The 19,103-nt window shown below is 41.5% G+C and overlaps 1 protein-coding gene across 2 annotated transcripts in view; it reads right to left on the reverse strand.

Annotated features, from left to right (window-relative positions):
* Positions 1-503: 503 nt before the first annotated feature.
* The window catches only part of HGSNAT (heparan-alpha-glucosaminide N-acetyltransferase), a 37,604-nt gene continuing 19,004 nt past the window's right edge, over positions 504-19,103 (reverse strand). For both annotated transcript variants that reach the window (XM_075283730.1, XM_075283729.1), the window contains exons 7-18: positions 18,846-18,949; positions 15,177-15,253; positions 14,602-14,632; positions 13,967-14,127; positions 12,494-12,609; positions 10,237-10,358; positions 9,478-9,604; positions 6,235-6,321; positions 5,745-5,822; positions 4,302-4,372; positions 2,898-3,010; positions 504-982 (exon numbers count right to left, since the gene is read on the reverse strand). In XM_075283730.1, the coding sequence (XP_075139831.1) occupies positions 801-982; positions 2,898-3,010; positions 4,302-4,372; positions 5,745-5,822; positions 6,235-6,321; positions 9,478-9,604; positions 10,237-10,358; positions 12,494-12,609; positions 13,967-14,127; positions 14,602-14,632; positions 15,177-15,253; positions 18,846-18,949 (1,269 nt within the window). In that variant the 3' untranslated portion in view covers positions 504-800. The remainder of the gene's footprint in view (positions 983-2,897; positions 3,011-4,301; positions 4,373-5,744; positions 5,823-6,234; positions 6,322-9,477; positions 9,605-10,236; positions 10,359-12,493; positions 12,610-13,966; positions 14,128-14,601; positions 14,633-15,176; positions 15,254-18,845; positions 18,950-19,103) is intronic.

The following is a 19,103-nucleotide window of genomic DNA, read 5'->3' on the forward strand; positions in this document are numbered from 1 at the left end:
GGGACAAACAAAGCAGTTTTGCTGAAGCAGTGCAGTTAGGAAAAGTCTTACATTCACATTAACAAGCAGTATAGATAGGATCCTTGTGATGGGACAACCCCTTTAAGGTCTATGGAAAACTGATTATATACTGATAGCAATCAATTTGTGCCCATTTTGCACACTCAGAATGAAGAAGGGGAAAAAAAAAAATACTGACTTCAAACAGATTTGTCGAACGCAGATGTGAACCAGACCTAAGGGGATTAGATTAGCAATTTTTCACGAGAGCCATATCCACCTGTTTTGGGGGGTTTTTTTGCAAATATTATACATATCAAATAAGTGTGTCTATACTTGAAGCACATTGATTTACGAAGCAAGACATTTAATAAACATTCATAGAATATATTAAAATAGCATAAAAATAACATTTTACATTATTGGAAAAGTAAACATTATCTCCTTAGCAGTCCTAATATCAGATCAGGTCTGCACAAGATAAATATCTGTTTAGAGAATAAAAGAGATAGTAACATGTATATGGACATTATCTTGCATCATTAGTGTTTGCACATGGTTTCTTTTATATGTGGTTACATCTACTGAGGGCACAATGACAAATAAAAAATTAAAATCTTTGTTTTGTTTTTTTTTTTTCCCTGGCCGTCGCCTTATAGTGGTTTCTGTAATGAGACAGACAACATTAAAACAAATCCAAAAACTGACACCAACTAAACTGTATGGTCCAAGGTAAAAGATCTTTGCAATATGAGACTGTCATGGCACTTCCTTTGGTTTCTAGCAAAATACACAGGGGATCAGATCTTCCAGAATATCTTCTTTCTGTACAGGATATATGCAATCACCACCCAAATAGAAGTAGCTACAAGATTCTGGGTAAGGTGCTGTGCATGTGACTGACTGTCCTGCATCTTCCACTTGAATGGAAAATAGTTTTCAAAGACTTCGTGGCCAACATAAACCAAGATAGAGTTCATTCCTGAATCGGGAAAGAAGATTGTATTTAATGGTGAATATGTTACTATCCATGCAGAAATACACAAACTTGTATTCTTGCTTCCAGAACAGACACAATAGCATTAATAAATTAGCTAAACAAACAAATGGAGGAGCTGCTGCAATACCATATTATCCTGTGGACAGGTGGGGTACTGTTTTAGGGGGAAAAAAAACCCAGTTGCTTGTATAAAATCCCATAAACCTTGGGGACTAGGGTTGAGCCGATCTTGAGATTTCAGGATCAATTTTAAAATCTGGTTTCCGATCATTTTCCATTCGAACCCGATCCTAAGGTAAGTCAATGGGATTTTTTTTAATGATCAAAGATCAGATTTTAAAAACGATCCTGTTCACTACACAGCATGGAGTCCAAAAATTGAAGCCTCCACTCTATGTAGTGATTAAAAAATCCGCCGGCTACTTAGTCCCCCCCACTTACCTGCACAGAACTGCTGCTGCCTACTCTCCCGATGTGTATGCCGCTCTGGGCCGTTGTTCTCTCCTCTCTCTTCGCACGCCGGCAAAGCGCTATGCACGCCCCCGCCTCCCAGGCTAGTGTGACTGATGCTAGGAGAAGGCGGGGCTTGTTGTGGCTTAAGAGTGTGGGCCGGTACAGGGCAAGGAGACGTGAGTACATCACTCACGTCTCCCCTCCCTGTACCCGCCCACACTCTCCTATGCCACAACAAGCCCCGCCTACTTCCAGCAGTAACACTAGCCTAGAGAGGCGGGGGTGCGCACAGTGCTGCCAGTGTGCGTGCCGGGGATCTGTCACTAATAAGTAAGTGATACACTAAATAATCCCAGGCTATTTCTCATTACTGAGGGGATGACACACTCTTTTAAGACACTTCATTGTTTTTCCAACTTTTTTCACCATTTGTATGTGTATCTTGTAATTTTAACATCATGGATTAAAAGTTAAATTTTATTTAAGTCTGGACGGGAAAACAGTCTTCTATTCAGTGATTTACTACACACGCTGTACCTGAATGTAGTGATAACTGCAGTTGGTTCTGGGGTCACAGATGCTGCCACTAATAAGTGACACAATGATTCATTCCAGGCAAGTATCCGGGTATATAGTGTGTCACTCCATCAGTAATGAGAAATATTTTGGAATTAATCTGTCAATTATTAGTGATGCCACCTATGACCCTAGAACCGACTGATGTTATAACTACATCCAGAAACATAGTGTGTTTCTGGATGTAGTTCTGTTAATTATGTTTATTGGCCCACTAGCAGCCGCATATATTAATAAAATATATACCACGGAATACCCCTTGGGTTAATGTGAGGTTACAATATGAAGTGAAGTTACTAATGTCTGAAAAAATAAACACGCCACCACCAGCATGGAACTGGACTAACACCACATTTTATGTAAAACCTTTAGTCCTGATTTACCCCCCCCCACACACACACACACACACACACACACACACACACACACACACACACACACACACACCCACCCACGCATCTACTCTTTAACAGAATGCCTAGTACAATTTATGCCAATACAATGTTTTAAGAAAACCCTGACTGAACCTGAACATGTAAACATCATAAGGAAATAAGTACAAACTATTAGCTATGGAGACATGTTTAGTTGTTTGGTTTTTTTAATGAATTTTTGGAAGCCAATACCAGGACCGGATTATATTTGTCCTTTACATGTTCTCTCCACTTATGCTCCACACTTGGTTTTGGCATCAAAAACTGCATCGACAAAACCTGAGCATGTGTCCTTACCTTTCTATCCCTATTGTCTGGGATTCTGCAAACTATATTTGAACAACATGTAACAATTAAAAGGAAAGGGATTTCCATTTTTTGGAATATTATTCCAAAATTCCTTGAATTTTATTCAAGGTTTGCAGTATTCTTACCAGGATAGAAAAATGGGCCACCCATCCAAACCCTTTTGACATCCACCAGGAAATAAATCAGCATCAGCAGGAAGAAAGCAAAACAACTTAGGGTTGTCACATAGGAGATCGACCTATATGGGTTAAATCAAACAATGTACATATTAAAATGTCAGGTACTGTAAAGTTAGAAGCCAATATATTAATGCACACTAGATGGTACACAGCTAGTGAATAAGAATACAGGGAAGTGTATGGAGACATGCATCATTTACTAAGAGGACAGGATTTACTGTCACTGTGAAATAAAAAGCCATACAATGTCAACATATAAAGCACTAAGTCTCATACCCATTAATAAACGCTTGTTAAAACCTCATTCGCACAGCCATATTGGCCCATACTGTCCATAACAGTATATGTGGCTAAACCTGTAGGGTCATAGTATAGTTTCAAGGAACAAAGAATTGCTATAAGAATGAGCCCTCAAATCCAGTACAAAAACAATTTAGACTTGAAAAGAGGGGCTGTTGGAACACTTGAAGTTTTTTATTCTTCCCTGCCATTTTGACAGCATATCTGGGTTTCTGTTGTCTGCAGTCTCCATTAGCACAGTGATGGTTATCAATAACTTATAAAGGTAACTGTTTCACTGTACATCTTGTCACAAAGTCACCTTGCCAGCCACTATAGAATGGAGGTACAGGTGGAATGGACAGTAGTGATGTATGCTCAAGACTGAAATAACTCTCCAGAAAATGCTCAACTCTTATTTGGATTAAACGGAGACCAACCAAAAGTTGTCACGGTAAAGCTGGCGATTGTGCCAAATGTAATCCAGCCCAACACTGACTAACTACAGCATATGTTTAGTCTTCAGTACGAATTTTTTTTTTTTGCAAAGATATAACTTTAAATACAGCTTAACATGTTGTCAAACATTTACAAACTTAGAACCCCTGTCCACCCACGCACAACCAGGGTTAAGTTGACATGACCTCCATTACAGTCTGCTCTCATCCTATGATGGGTGGGAGCAGCAATGTTCTTAAACAGCAAAAGAATGACTGATGAGGCCCCTGTGTCTGCCTTCACTATAATGCACAAAGCACGATGGATGATTTTTCTAACCCTTGGAAAGCAATTGTGATAAACAAGTTTTTGTTTTTTTGTTTTACAATGGAGTAATTGCAGATGGAGGAGGCTCAGTCTTTGTCAGTCACCATCACCTTATAAGTCTGTTATTCTCATCCTATGATGGATGAAAGAAAGAAATGGACTGTTCATGTGAACTTAGGCTAAGAGGACTGAGGGAAAGAGCGACAAAAACCCACTATTATATACACACACTAGAACAGAAATATCAAAATTCATACAAATGCAGATGAACAGTTGCTAGAACAGTCATGATTTTTTTTCTCTTACCACAGGTTTTTGTTCACAGGAATAAAACCTTCATTTGTTGAGCATTTAGTCAAAATTGCAGAAATAACACCCTTGGAATAAGAGAGAAACAAAAATGTATAAAATGTGAATGGTGATGCCATCAAAGTATATTGGAAACCTGTATAAACACTATACAAAAGCAACTCTCGTGCTGAAGCAATGATAGAGCTCTAACACTAAGTAAACACCTCTGATGGAAGTCAGTTTTAACAACAACATCATCATTAAAGAGAGTCTTCCATCTTGTAGCATATTCAGCTTTTATAGAGCGTATTACAGTGAGGAATCTCATACCTTTGTTATATTCATCACTTGACAAAAACTTGAAGTGATATGGAAATGAAGCAGTTTGTGAACTGGAGGCAGGCATTTGTCTCTGCCCTTGCCGCTCAGCTCCTTACTATCTTCTGCTCATGCCACCTTATGCAGTGGGAGTTGATCCTCCAACTACTATAACACCATAAAAATACATGGTTGTTTGTATGGGGCCGAAGAAATGAATGGGTCAGGGTGCTAGCTGTGAAAAACATGACTAGCACACAGACTGTGTGCATAAGGCCTTAGATTATTCTGATATTCTGCAATATCTACAGTTTGCAGATTCTGTTCCTCTTTTTATGCAGGCATAATGGCAAAAGGTCCATCTCTTTTAGAGCAACCAGCATCAAATTACTTGGCTTTGCACCAACCAAACAGCTTCTACCATGGTCCAAGTTATTTAAAGTGACGTTATTACTTTACACAGTCACAAGTGAAATGCTCAGACCAGTTGTTATTAAAGATTTTAAATGATACAAGACCATAGTGCAAATCAGAATGATCTCACCCGAGGTGCAGTAAGGTAGTCAGGAGAATTGCATTAAAAAATATATATATATATATATATATATATATATATATATAATGAAATGTGCAGCTAGAGTTCAGATGTGCTCATGTGAAATGCAGGTGGAAAGCACATACTGAAGGTCTGTCTTATACCATCAGGTGAAGAAGGAATAAGGTGCTTTCCAAAATGAGAGTCCTGAAAGCTCCCTAAGTGCACACTATACCCATTTTTGGAGACTGCCGCATGCTTTTTTTTCGTCCTGCTGCTGGAACGACCCAGGTACCTCTCATCCTTCTCCCAGCCAGGAGAACAGACAAACAGAAAATGGCCAGGCATTGTTATCTTACTGGGACCCTTATTGTATTAGTAGTCTCAGACTGGGTACCTGCTCCCCTCTTTACATGGAACTATCAGGCTCCTCTACTTGCAGCAGGCAATTACCAGGCCATAGCATAAAAGGCAGGAGCTCGGGTGTACCTACGACCAATCAGATGTGCTCAATGATTCCCATACAATAATTTAAACATAAATCTTCTGAAATCAGTAACCATTCAAATCAGCAATCCATTAAAGTGAAAAATCCCATTACATACCATGAATACACTCCATGTGAAGAACCTCACCAGCACCTGCTTGTGTTGATTCTTGTAAAACACAAGAATTTTACCAGCCTGTAAGAGTGAAAAGAAAGTTCTGCACATTTATTAAAACAGAATACCATCTCCCATCCATAAACTAATATTCAACAATGCAGTAAAATACTACAAATATAGAAATACTATAATATACAAGTCCGATGCACACACATCTTAGGCTTGGTTCACACCTGTGCAAGTGTCAAAACTAAAATCTATGTTACTAAGGGGAGTTACGCAATGGGACTGTACTGCACCTATTCTCTTGACTGCTGTGCCTCAGAATCCATGAACTGCCATAACAGGGCTTCCATAGAGTTATCATGAACATAACGTCTGCAAGGCACAGCTGACCGTAAAGGCTGACAGTAGATGCCAGTGATTAAAGTGAAGACAGTTATAATTTAAGTAGATAAAACTGATTATTTTGAAAATTAATTTACAGTACCTGAAGTCCAAAAAATGCCATTATCACTGAATTGATAGTTCCTAATATTCCTTCAGGATCATAAGGCACTGTTGATTTATAGACCACCTGCAGAAACATACATGTTAGGAGGTCAGCTACAGAGGATTTTGAAGTTACGATCTATAGTGTTCACTTACATGGGAAACAACCTACTATATTGAGGGCAGTATTTTTCTAAAGTGATGGAATTTGGGGAATACACTCATAGGTCACTTTGCTAGCAAGTAGAGATGAGCGAACAGTAAAATGTTCGAGATTCGATATTCGTTTCGATTAGCCCCTCAATATTCGACTACTCAAATCGCATATCGAACCGTATTATAGTCTATGGGGGGAAAATGCTCATTTCAGGGGTAGGCAACGTTCTATCAAATTACACTTACCAAGTCCATGAGGGTCGGACTGGATTCTCCGAGAAGTCTTCTCCTTGCAGCGTCCCCACGGCATCTTCCGGCTCTTCATTCACTCTTCCAGGCATCGGGCCTGGGCAGAGCCGACTGTGCATGTCCGCACTACAAGCGGACATGCGCAGAGTGAATTCAGAGCCAGAAGACGCCGCGGGGAAGCTGCACGGAGAAGATTTCTAAAGGTAGGAGAAGAACCAGCATTGATTGGCCGACTGTATAGCATTCGAATAGCGAGTGGTACTCGATTGAGTACGAGTATTTCGAATACTCGCTCATCTCTACTAGCAAGCCTTATTTTTGTCAGGACAAATTGCATTTCCTTATGTGTACCACTGCACAGAACATATATGGTAGGGTAAAATTATTTTTTTTTACAGGGAAAAAAAAAACAAAAAACATTATGTCATCTTACACTGTTCACCTCCAAGTTAAAAGTAACAACAAATGCTTTGGTAGTCTTGATCTGTCTCCATTTTCTTCCCGAGAGTGATGATTTATCATAATGGCCAATAACTGGTCATGTACCATCTTTATTTGCATCAACTATAAGGCGTAACGCTTAAGATACAGAAACATCAGTCCTGAAGTTGTGGCACATTAAAGAGGCAGGTACATTTGGTTTTGGTTTTTTAGTTTATTATATCTTCTGCTACTTTTTAACATCCAGAAATCATTGAGAAGGAAACAAAGAAAAACATTTTGGGGTGACATGTAGTGCATATTGTTTGCACTCGGTTACAGTGCTACTTTTCACCACAAACATTACCATAGTTATAATGTGTCTTCTGGCATACGCTGAGGCAGTATGCATCAAACAATTGTGCCATTCCTTGCAACAGACTATGCCATACATTACAGCTCTCTCTTAGTATATGCCAAGAAATTCACATGACCTAGGAAACGGTATAGCAACAGAAACTAATCCAGCTGGTGCAACAAAATACAGGAAAAATATAAATATTTATAAACATTTATACTTATACATATATGTAAGACCTGCAACTTTTGTTTGTAACACAGATCCAACTGAGGGTCGGTTCACATTAGCGTATGTATTCCATTCGGTTAGAGTCCGCTTGGAGACCCCCCCCTTCCCAGACGGAATACAATTGCAAGCGCTGTGCTGTAAAAGCACACAGACCCCATAAACTATAATGGGGTCCATGTGCTTGTTGCGCACTGCCCGCATGAATCATTTGTGCAGGCAGTGCGCGGCAAGCACACGGACCCCATTATAGTCTATGGGGTCCATGTACTTACTGCACAGCGCTTGCAGTTGCGTTGGTACTCCGTTAGGGGGAGTCCTCATGCGGACTCCCCTGCATGGAATCCAAGCACTAGGGGTGAGACTATAACAATCAGCATCCAATAATGGAAATGGAGAGGAGACTGGAGAAGTAGTCAGGGCCGGCGTCAGCGCACGGCATAGTCGGGCAAGTGCCGGGGCCCACAGAGCCTCTGGGGGCCCCCCGGCACTTGCCTGTCACAATTTCAGCTCATCGGCGTCCATCCGCCGATGAGCTGGAATACATACGCGATGCAGGAGCTGTGAGATCAGCTCCTGCTTTAAAGCTCCAGCCCGGCTTGCGTGTGTAGGCGCGATGACGTCATCGCATCACGCCTACACACGCAAGCCGGTCCGGAGCTAAGAAGGAGCTGATCTCACAGCTCCTGCATTGCGTATGTGATTGGAGGGAGAGAGAGAGGAGCATCGGGGGAACGATGGAAGGTGAGTGATGGAAGGTGAGTGTAAGTGTTTGTTTTGTATTACATATTAAGGTGAAACATAATGAAGGGGGCCCATGAAACTGGGGGGCAAATGAAGGGGAGGGGGGAACGGCATGACACTGGGGCAGATGGAGGGGGGGAGAACAGCATGACACTGGGGCAGATGGAGGGGGGGAGAACAGCATGACACTGGGGCAGATGGAGGGGCGGAGAACGGCATGACACTGGGGCAGATGGAGGGGGGGGAACGGCATGACACTGGGGCAGATGAAGGGGGGGAGAACGGCATGACACTGGGGCAGATGGAGGGGGAGAACAGCATGACACTGGGGCAGATGAAGGGGGGGAGAACGGCATGACACTGGGGCAGATGGAGGGGGGGAGAACAGCATGACACTGGGGAAGATGAAGGGGGTGGGGAGAGAACGGCATGGAACTGGGGACAGAGATTGAGGGGGCCCAATGAAACTGAGGGGGCAAATGAAGGGGAGGGGGGGGGGACGGCATGACACTGGGGAAGATGAAGGGGGTGGGGAGAGAACGGCATGTAACTGGGGACAGAGATGGAGGGGGCCCAATGAAACTGAAGGGGCAAATGAAGGGGAGGGGGGGAACGGCATGACATTGGGGCAGAGACGGGGGACATGAAACTGTGGGCAGATGAAGGGGGAGAACGTGATGAAACTGGGGACAGAGATGGAGGGGGGACATGAAACTGGGGGCAGAGGAAGGGTGTATATGAAACTGGGGGAGAGATGGAGGGGGGGCATATAATTTACAGGTGACTGTAGGAGGATTATACTGTGTGGGAGCACATAATAAATGAATGAGAATGGGTGGAATCAACATAAAAGTGGGTGGAGCTAAATTTGCAGCGGCGCGCGCCGCACATTTTGCCCCTCTTTCTACTCTTTAAAAGATTGGGAGGTATGGCGTTGGTGACGCCACACTCCTGCATGACGTCACTCGCTTCATCTGCAACGCACAGTGTCTCGACTCCCCCACCTCCTTTACAAGGGGGCCCACTGAGGCTCTGTCGCCCAAGGGCCCATAAAAACCTGGAGCCGGCCCTGGAAGTAGTACTCACATTAGAAGATGGATGTTGATACACATGGTCTTCACCAAGTACTATGCGGTCAATGTAACCAGCTGCGCCTCCTGTGCAGTTTGAATATTTTCCAAAATCTCCAATACCTCCTGGTCCAAGATAACCACTAGAAGTATACAAAAAACAAAGTCTAGATTAAATGTACAACAAAAGGAATGAATCTGTTAAAGGCTAAATAATTTCTCTGCCATTTTGGTGCCATTTGGCATTTAATGCTAGACCTCAACATTAATACCCAACTAATAACACCAAAACCTCATAATCTTTTTGACTTCTAAGAAACCCATGCATGTTCATCTGATGTGGGATCGACTTAGCATTCCACGATACATTCACATCTATGGGGGCTTCTAATCCGTTCCATTCCAGTGACATAGAGTAGGAAAAGATCCTCAGGGACTGACCTCATGGCAGTTAAGGCCCTGCCATAAGGTTACAAGACCGCGGGCCGGTTTTAGCCCATGGGCCTGGTATTTGACACCTGAGCTCTAGACCCCCTGTCATCCAACGCACATAAGTAATGACTGAAAGGGACAATGTCACTGGACCAATATTTATTTGTATATAATGATTCTTCAAAATGAAAAACAAGGGGATTTATCAAATGGATGCACAACAAAAGTGGAGAAGTTGTCCAAGGCAATCAATCACTTTTTTCGGACATTATTTTGACAAAAACACCCTGCGTAATGTGCAGCTCCTTTAGTGCCAAGCATGCATATATTATAAGAAACTCACGTGGGGCATCCAGGAACAGGAAGCAAGAAAGTCAAACATAGCCAGACAGATTCCAAGGCCAATATTATCAGCCACTGAGGCCAGAAAGGGATCACGTCTTGCAAGAAGAAACATGCACGGTTCTAGAAAGTAAAAACATTACTTACAGGCGTCAATGAAAATTAAATATCCACAGGAACTCAAGTTCTGCATAGTTACTGTATGACAAGTCCTATTCTGCTTGTAGAAAGGAACGGGAAGCATTTTGCATTTTAAATATACACATTCATTTTTAAAGTATAAAAATTTAAGTTCCCAATCTCAGAAAAAAATAATAAAAAAAATATATATATATATGGCTTTTGAAAGGCGGAGAATAAATAATGGAAATGCAAAAATAAAAATTGGCATAAAAGGAAGATTAAACATAATATATGTGTTGAATGTTCGCTTTTTTTTTTTTTGTGGAACCTAAAGTTTTTATTACTTGCGTTCCGTAACAGACGTTGCAGCAGTCATATTCCAAGTAGCAGTGTGAACTTAGCCTTAGGCTTGGTTTCATGGGCTTTTGCCTTAGTTTTGCCCAATTATCATGCTGCAACTGTAAAATTCAGTAGTTCTGTTATTTTGCAAAAACTGCGTGTCTTGATGTAAGTTCAGAGAAAAACAAAACAAAACACACAGCAACTGCTGCGATTTCTTGGTAGGGCTGAGCAATTAATTGAAAAATAACCAAAAGGGAAAGTCAGCTTCATTAATAGATATGCACTTGCTGACATCAAGGATTTCAATAATTCAGTTTGTGTGCGTCTTCTATTGCCTCCCTGCGATATAACAGACTAAGGGACAAAATCAAAAGAGGAAAACAAAAGCTGAACATTTGTTGTGTGCCAGGGAAGGTCCCGGCCTGTGCATCTCTGCACTGGAAGTATAATAGAATTACTGAATAGTATGTGGGGGAAGGGGAACGATGACACTATTACAGTAATATTGTCCCCCTGCAGGTAATAGCATTACCTGTGTGTCTGAAGGGGTGTGTGAAGGGGGGGGGGTGAGAACTACAGTAATTGCAGTAATAGTGCCCACCAACAGTTAATAGTAGTCCCTATATAGGGGGGACAATTACTTGGGGGGTGCTCTATTAGGGAAGTAACAGTGTACACCCATAGGTAACAGCATTACTTATGCAGGGGGCTATTATAATTGCCTGCAACAGCTAAAATTTGTAACTATGCCTAGCTGGCATTGCTACATATATACAGTCACGGAATTACTAATGGCCCTTTGAATAGAACCATAAGGCTGATGTGGCCCTTGACCCCTGGACTAAAGGATATTTCACTAACTGCACACTATCCAATCAGGATTGCTGATATGTGAGTAACTAAAACCAAAATTCAGTGGCATATAAATAGGGTGTATGGCATGTAAAAGGGGGTGCTCTAAAATAGTTGTTTATGGTAAAAGGGATTCTACCATTAAAAACCTTTTTTCTGTGGATAACACGTCGAAATAGCCTTTAGAAAGGCTATTCATCTCTTACCTTTAGATGGGATCTCCGCCGCGCCGTTCCTTAGTAATACCAGTTTTTACCGGCATGTAAATTAGTTCTCTGGCAGCGATGGGGGCGGCCCCAGCGCTGAAAATGCGATGGGGGCATCCCCACCGCTGCCCGAGAACAGGATCCTGCGCCGCCTCTATCTTCTGCTGGATCCTCCCCTTCTTTCTTCGGCGGCGTCACCTCTGTCGGCTGACACTAGTAGAGCCGACTGCGCATGCGTGCAATTGCGGCCTGTCGGCTCTACTAGTGTCCCACTGGCAGGAGCCAACTGCGTAGGCATCCAACGTGACGCCAAAAAAAGACGAAGAAGGAAGGGGAAGATCCAGCTGCAGATAGAGGCATCGCTGGAGCCGGTTTTCGAGCAGCAATGCGGACAACCTCGTCGTATTTCCAACGCTGGGGGACGCCCCCATCGCAGCCAGAGAACTAATTTACATACCGGTAAAAACCAGTATTTCTAAGGAACGGCGTGGCAGAGATCCCATCTAAAGGTAAGAGATGAATAGCCTTTCTAAAGCCTATTCCGACGTGTTATCCACAGAAAAAAGGTTTTAATGGTAGAATCCCTTTAATCATAATCTAGGTAAAACGTTGTGTGTCATAATTGCCCAAGGATAGTAACCATGTTATAAAACCACATTATAAAAAGTAAGAACATAATGATTTACAATGCGCAGCTGAAATATACATATAATTATGTACATATGTTTTCATCACCTGGGGCATTGGATCTGGTAAAGGCTTTGTAAAGAGCAATTCCAAAACTGAAACTATAAGGTAAGTAATACTGAGCCGCTGAAGAACACCCATAATTCGGATATCACTCCAGGATACTGAAAAGAAAATAAAGAGTATTTGTAAACATTTTCAGTACAGAGAATGCTAAGGTGTTTTAGTCTTTTCTCAATGATATAATTTAGACCCATTTGCTACGATATTCCTGCTCTCTGCTGAATTTCTTTATTTTTTCAACCAGTCTGGGAGCATTGTGGCCATTTGCTCCTCACAAAATTATTTCCAATATGCAATTTAAAGAGGACCTTCAGTTGGATTTTTTTCTCTAGCCCCCACAGTTCCCAAGCAACAAGTGCAGTTGGTTTTGGTGCCTGATGTGCTATTTAAGCACTTTAATGTCAGAATCACACTTCCTTCCTGCTCCTGCCTGACACCACTTCTGACAATACAGAGCCTAAATAGTATATTAAGCACCAAAACTAACAGCATTGATTACTTGGGAACAGTGGAGGCTAGAGAAAAGATTCCAACTGTGCCAGAATCAGTGGAGGGGCAGCTATTTAATGATGGAAGGAACTGAACTTGATGAAGGTATGCAACAATAATAGTACAATAATATACTCAAGGAAAATGAAAGGGACAATTATTGAGAACAAGCAGTCCTAGGCAGGCTTGTTCTTGATAATCGGCCATTGTTAATGCACATACAGTCATCTGATTAATGCCCAAATGCTCGATCGTCAGGTGATTGAATTGTTTATGTATACATAAATATAGCAATTGTTGGCAGCATCCCATGTAAAACAGGACAATGTGCTGCTGACAAAAACAAACTAAATGGGGATAAACAATTTGCTCATCCCCATATAGCAACAATAATATGCTGCATGTAATCAAGAATATCTGCCACCAATCACTGCTGCTGTCTCGGCACGTGTAAATGGCCCTTCAGAATTTTTTTTGTGGTGGCTAACGTTTTTGCTACTACCATTCCCTAACAGTGGCTGTGGAAGTCATATTCCCAATGAACCCATTCCTCCCTGGTACACACTAATCTCATGCCTTTCCTGTCCAGGAGGGCACAGCAAATATTCAACCCTTCACTTGCATTGCTTTTTAAAGAGAGGGATGTGATACTCGAGGTAATTTCTACTTTTTACATACAACAGCTGTGAAAATGGAAACATCCCATTAAACCACAGTGAAAGGACAGGGAGTGGCAATATATGCTGGAGTCCATAGCTGCTGACTATTATACTAATGGTTGTACTTAAATGTATATACTCCACAAGGTATGGGGCTAATTTTATATAAAGTATTCTGCAAATACATTGCTAATATTAATTATCAGTGATATTACCAATATAAGCTGCCACTTCTTCATATCGAAGGTGCTAAAAATACAACACTTTAAAAGGAGACACATATAAAAAAAAAAAAAAAAAAAAAACTTACATGGTCCATGGCAGTAATTCTCATTTATCACAAATAATCCAATGAGAAATAGCTGAATGCTTCTCCAAAGAACTTTCCAAAACAGTTTCCATCTGGAGTTCCCTTTACGCAGCATTGATATCAAGGACAAATGAATTGAGGTTCCCATTATAAAAACAAACCTTTAAAAAAAAAAAAAAAAATCAGAGAAAAACAAAAAACATCTAATACATAGACAAATAAAGTAAGATAATAGTGAGATACCACAGCAGATCACAATAATGCAATGAATAGTGCAATGACACACAGAACCATCTCTGCACTAAGCTGTCAACTGCTTCATTACATCCGTAATAGTACGGCGGATGCCAGATCTTTAAAGACCTGCAGAGCGACTACCATACATACTGGTTCTCCACTGTATTCTATAGTGGAGACCCAATGCTAATACCCGCAATAAGATATATTTATAAAAAAAAAAAAAAAAAAAAGCCACGCACCCTATACCTGTATTGTTGCAGACCAACTCCTTAGCATACACGTTAGGTATCTATGTCTCCAAGAGTCAAAAACGAAAATTGAAACATCCTCTGGCGAGAAGGGCTTAACACACATTCTACATTATAATGAGTAAACTTTATATAAAAAATGCTTACCATGGAAAAACCAGATCAGCTATTGTGAGACCTATAATTTAATAAAAGAAGTACATTAAGTGCCTAGAAAATAAAGTAGGCGCACCATTCTTATGCATTTATTGCTTAGTGGACTGCTCAACCTGCAGATGTGATACAACATGCATTTATCTAATAGTACTAGATCACTTGGGCGGATTTATCAGCACTGTCTAAATAATACTGTTAGACGGTGCAAACCATTACTAGATAGTCTTAAACTGCACCAGATTTATTGAAATGTCTAATGTGGTTTAATAAGTCTGTTGAATTCTTAGGCTTCTTTCACATCTGTGCTGAAGTCTCTGTAAGAGACGCTGTTGCAGGTTCAGCCAAAAATCAGTGGAGGGAAAACTCCTGCACAGAGGACTATTCTCTCTGCAGTACATAAATGGCGGAAACCTGATGGACACCCAGTGGACCCTTCTGCTAATATAATATAATATCTGCTAATGTAAGCTTATATGCAAGTGTCTCATCTAACAGCTTTTAATATGGATTTTGCAAGACATCATTTTCTATAAATCACAATAATAATGTGATAATTAATAACTCACCATTCCAGCTCTGATGCTTGAAGAACCAGTAGCCTCCCCCACCATAATTTACAAATACCATGATTATAAGAGAAAGCCTAAGACCAAAAAAAAAAAAAAAAAAACAAATAAAATAAAACAATATCTCATAGTAACTGTTTACCGTTAGAGGACCGTGTTGTATTTCTTAAATTCTAATTTCACAGAGGAGCAGCTAACACTAACCACCCAAGAAATACTAAAAGTTGACTTTAATTAAAGGGGCTCTATCACTGGGAAAAGTCATTTTTAACTAATCACACCTTTGCATAGCCTTTAGAAAGTCTATTCCACACCTACCTTTAGTATATAGATTGCCTCAGTGGTTTCTGAATAAGTCCGTTTTTATTCATATGCTAATTAGACTGGTGCACGATAGATCGTGCACTCCTCTCCTGTTGTTTCCTATGGGAGACTGCTGCTGCTGATGATGATGACTCAGCTTCCTGTTTGCTCTCACACACATAGGAGATAATAGAAGAGAGGAGGCTGATGGGAACTTCCTGAGCTGGCTGGAGGCTCATTAGCATATGAATAAAAAAGGACTTATTCAGAGACCACTGAGGCAATCTACATACTAAAGCTAGGTGTGAAATAGACTTTCTAAAGGCTATGCAAGCATGTGATTAGTTAAAAATGACTTTCCCCAGTGATAGAGCCCCTTTAATATATGTTAAGACCACACCTACAAAACCACACACAACACCCTGTTAGGTGTACAACGTTCTTGTGAGAAGAAAAAATGGAGTGATCTGTCTCTGATAATGTCCCTAGAGACTGATATTACCCTCACTCCCTCAAAAAAGCAATATAGTGTCCAATCTCTCAAGGCTGCCACAACGGGACCTTGTACGTAGGCTCAGCGAGTGCACCCCTCCTCCCCTCTGAGGTTACTGGCCTAACGCCACGCCAACAGAGAGGAAGGAAGGACTCAATGGCCAGGTCTCCTATTCAGACAACCAGGGAGACTGAACCATCACACTAACTAATAGCAACTGACCCTACGTGTTACCTTCTTTGTAAGATTCATCAGGGGTCATAAAACACTTTTCCTCACAACTGAAAGCAGTAACAACTGGTATTGCGATATAGCGGTATGATAAACTGACCACCGGCAGGACCGCCGCTCCACATTCAGTGGTGAGTTGCCCTACTCCACTGCGGTCTCTTAAACTTCTTGCCACACCTACCAAGGCAATAAGATCCAATTACAATTAGCGGCAGACGCACCTATCTCTTACGTCGCCCATAGTCCTGCCCCTACAAATGCAATGTAGATAATTGGCTGCTAGATACACGCCTTTCTCCACGTGTCTATGAACAGCACAATATACCATCTCCTCATGCATGCGCAACAACATACACTAGGTTCACACCAGCGTTCTTCTTTCCGTTCTGTGCTTTCCGTCTTCTGCATGCCAGAAGACGGAAAGCACAGATCGGGTCCGGCCGTGAGCGGCGGTGAGCGTTTTATGCTCTCTGCCGCGAAACCGGATTTTTTTATCCAGACACAGAGTACTGCATGTCCGACTGTGTCCGGATTATAAAACCTGGTTTCGCGGCGGAGAGCATAAAACGCTCACCGCCGCACATCTCTCTCACCCATTCAAATGAATGGGTGAGAGAGACTCCTGCAGGTTTCCGTCTCCTGCCTCTGTTTTAGGCAGGAAACGGAAACCTGCAGAACGGAGTTCACAACGCTGATGTGAACGAGCCCTTAGAGATTATCACTGACTGTTTTGGCTACCTGTGCTTCCCACTACGGGCACAGCCGCAGCATATAGTCCCCTTCATTCAAGTTATATTTGCAGCACACTTTTCCGCTTGAAATCAGATGGACCCATAGGCAAATACAGATGACATGAGCGCACTTAGATCTGCATATGCCGGTCTCACCATCCTACAGATCCAATCTTCCCACTTGTGTCCCGACCTCAGGTCACAGTCTTAAATGCTGATTGCAACACTGCCTTACAGTCTTATCATATGGAATCTCTAGGTAGGTATCCCTATCATAATAACGCACGGTATTATGCAAATGAAAAACTATTCTCATCTCTAGTAGGTTTCTCATCCTTCCTATTCTCATCGGTCACCGCACATTATAAACTAGTAGAGGGTATAAAATATAAAAAACAAAAAAACTTTGCAAGTCTTCAGTAGGTGATACCTTTTTTAATGGCTAACTCATAATGATGACAGAATATGACGTTTCGAAGCTTCCTCTGAGCTTCTTCTTCAGATATAACTGAAGAAGAAGCTCAGAGGAAGCTTCGAAACGTCATATTCTGTCATCATTATGAGTTAGCCATTAAAAAAGGTATCACCTACTGAAGACTTGCAAAGTTTTTTTGTTTTTTATATTTTATAACCACTGGCTAACACGGTACCAAAACAAACATTTTCCTTTTAGTAGAGGGTAGGAATGCATCTATAATGTCTGATAGTCAAAAAATCCCCTTTTAGAGTGTTTTAAATAATCTCCTTTTCAGAATCTTTAGAATAGATCCATATTATAGACAGGGTAGGGTAGTTAGATAAGGTACCCCTCCTTTTTCTCATAAGATTTGAGGTGGCAGGTCTGTAACGATTAATAGACCAGCCTCTCGTGTGGTTTATAATGTGTGGTGACCGATGAGAATAGGAAGGATGATACTTGAATACAATAGGCACACTTTTTAAGGCAGTTTGAACACCCACTAACTTCAGGCTTGGCTCACATCTGTGCATGGATTTCCATTCAGGGAGTCTGCCTGGGGACCCTCCTACCCAGAATGGAAACCTAATCTGCACCAAAGAGCGGTTAACTTAGGAAACTCACAGACCCCATAAACTATAATGCGATCCATGTGGTCTCCACACTAAGGGGACATTCACACAGAGGCGCTGATTCAGGCATGATGACTCGCGGCAAATGGGTTCCGTTTTCTGCACGGAAACCATTGAAATCAACAGGACAAAAAGACTCCCATTGATTTCAATGGGTTCCACGTGGAAAACGGAACCCATTGAAGTCAATAGGAGTCTTTTTTCAGCGCTGATTCTGCCACGAGTTATCGTGTTAATGCTGTCCCTCTGTGTGAATGCCCCCTAAAAATGTGGAGAGGAAAAATGCCGCTTGCAGGACTTTTCTCTACATATATTTCATGCAGAAGGGGGAACAGAATGGCCTGAACGCATGAGTGAACCAGGCTGAAGACAGAATTCCTTTAAAGACGTGAAACTACAAGATTAGTCTATTGCCTGCTGAGGGCGACCGCCATATCAGTTTGAAGGACTATACAAATGCCTATGGACGCAAACCTGACCAAATAGGAAACTATGAGATCAGTTTTGCCATCAATTTCCCTAGGGTGCTTTTTAAATACAACGAAGATAAGAAAAATACTGCACAGCCAAGTCTAGGTTCACACTTGTGCAGTATAGGACTGTTTGAGTTTTATCACGGTGCCCTTGGTTTGAACAGCTGCATTCCTCCAGTCAAATCTAATGGTATTTTAACTGAGCCTAAACCAACCCTTACTCACCACAATACTGAATACTAGGAACAAACTTATGGACATGAAGGTAGGAGAAAACATTCGCTAAATATTTCATTGTGTGTCTGGGCCAGGTTTCTGAAAGTTAAAAACAAGCAAAGGAAATATTTACCCTCTAAATGTGTCAAGTGAGCGGAGTCTTTGTGAAGCAGTATTCCAAGAAGCATAATGTGCATCCTGGCTACTGAGATCAGCCCTAGACGGGGAGCCAAGCTCCTAGAAATCACAACACACAAAGAGAAAAACGCTGCGGTTAATCCATGAAATTAAAGTAAGATAATACATACACACTTGTGAAATATGTAAGCCATGTAGGATTCATCATGGTAACAACACAGGGATTCAAACATGTGTACATAAGAAAGGTTAT

The sequence above is a fragment of the Leptodactylus fuscus genome, chromosome 1 (genome assembly GCF_031893055.1).
Source record: "Leptodactylus fuscus isolate aLepFus1 chromosome 1, aLepFus1.hap2, whole genome shotgun sequence".
NCBI lineage: Eukaryota > Metazoa > Chordata > Amphibia > Anura > Leptodactylidae > Leptodactylus > Leptodactylus fuscus.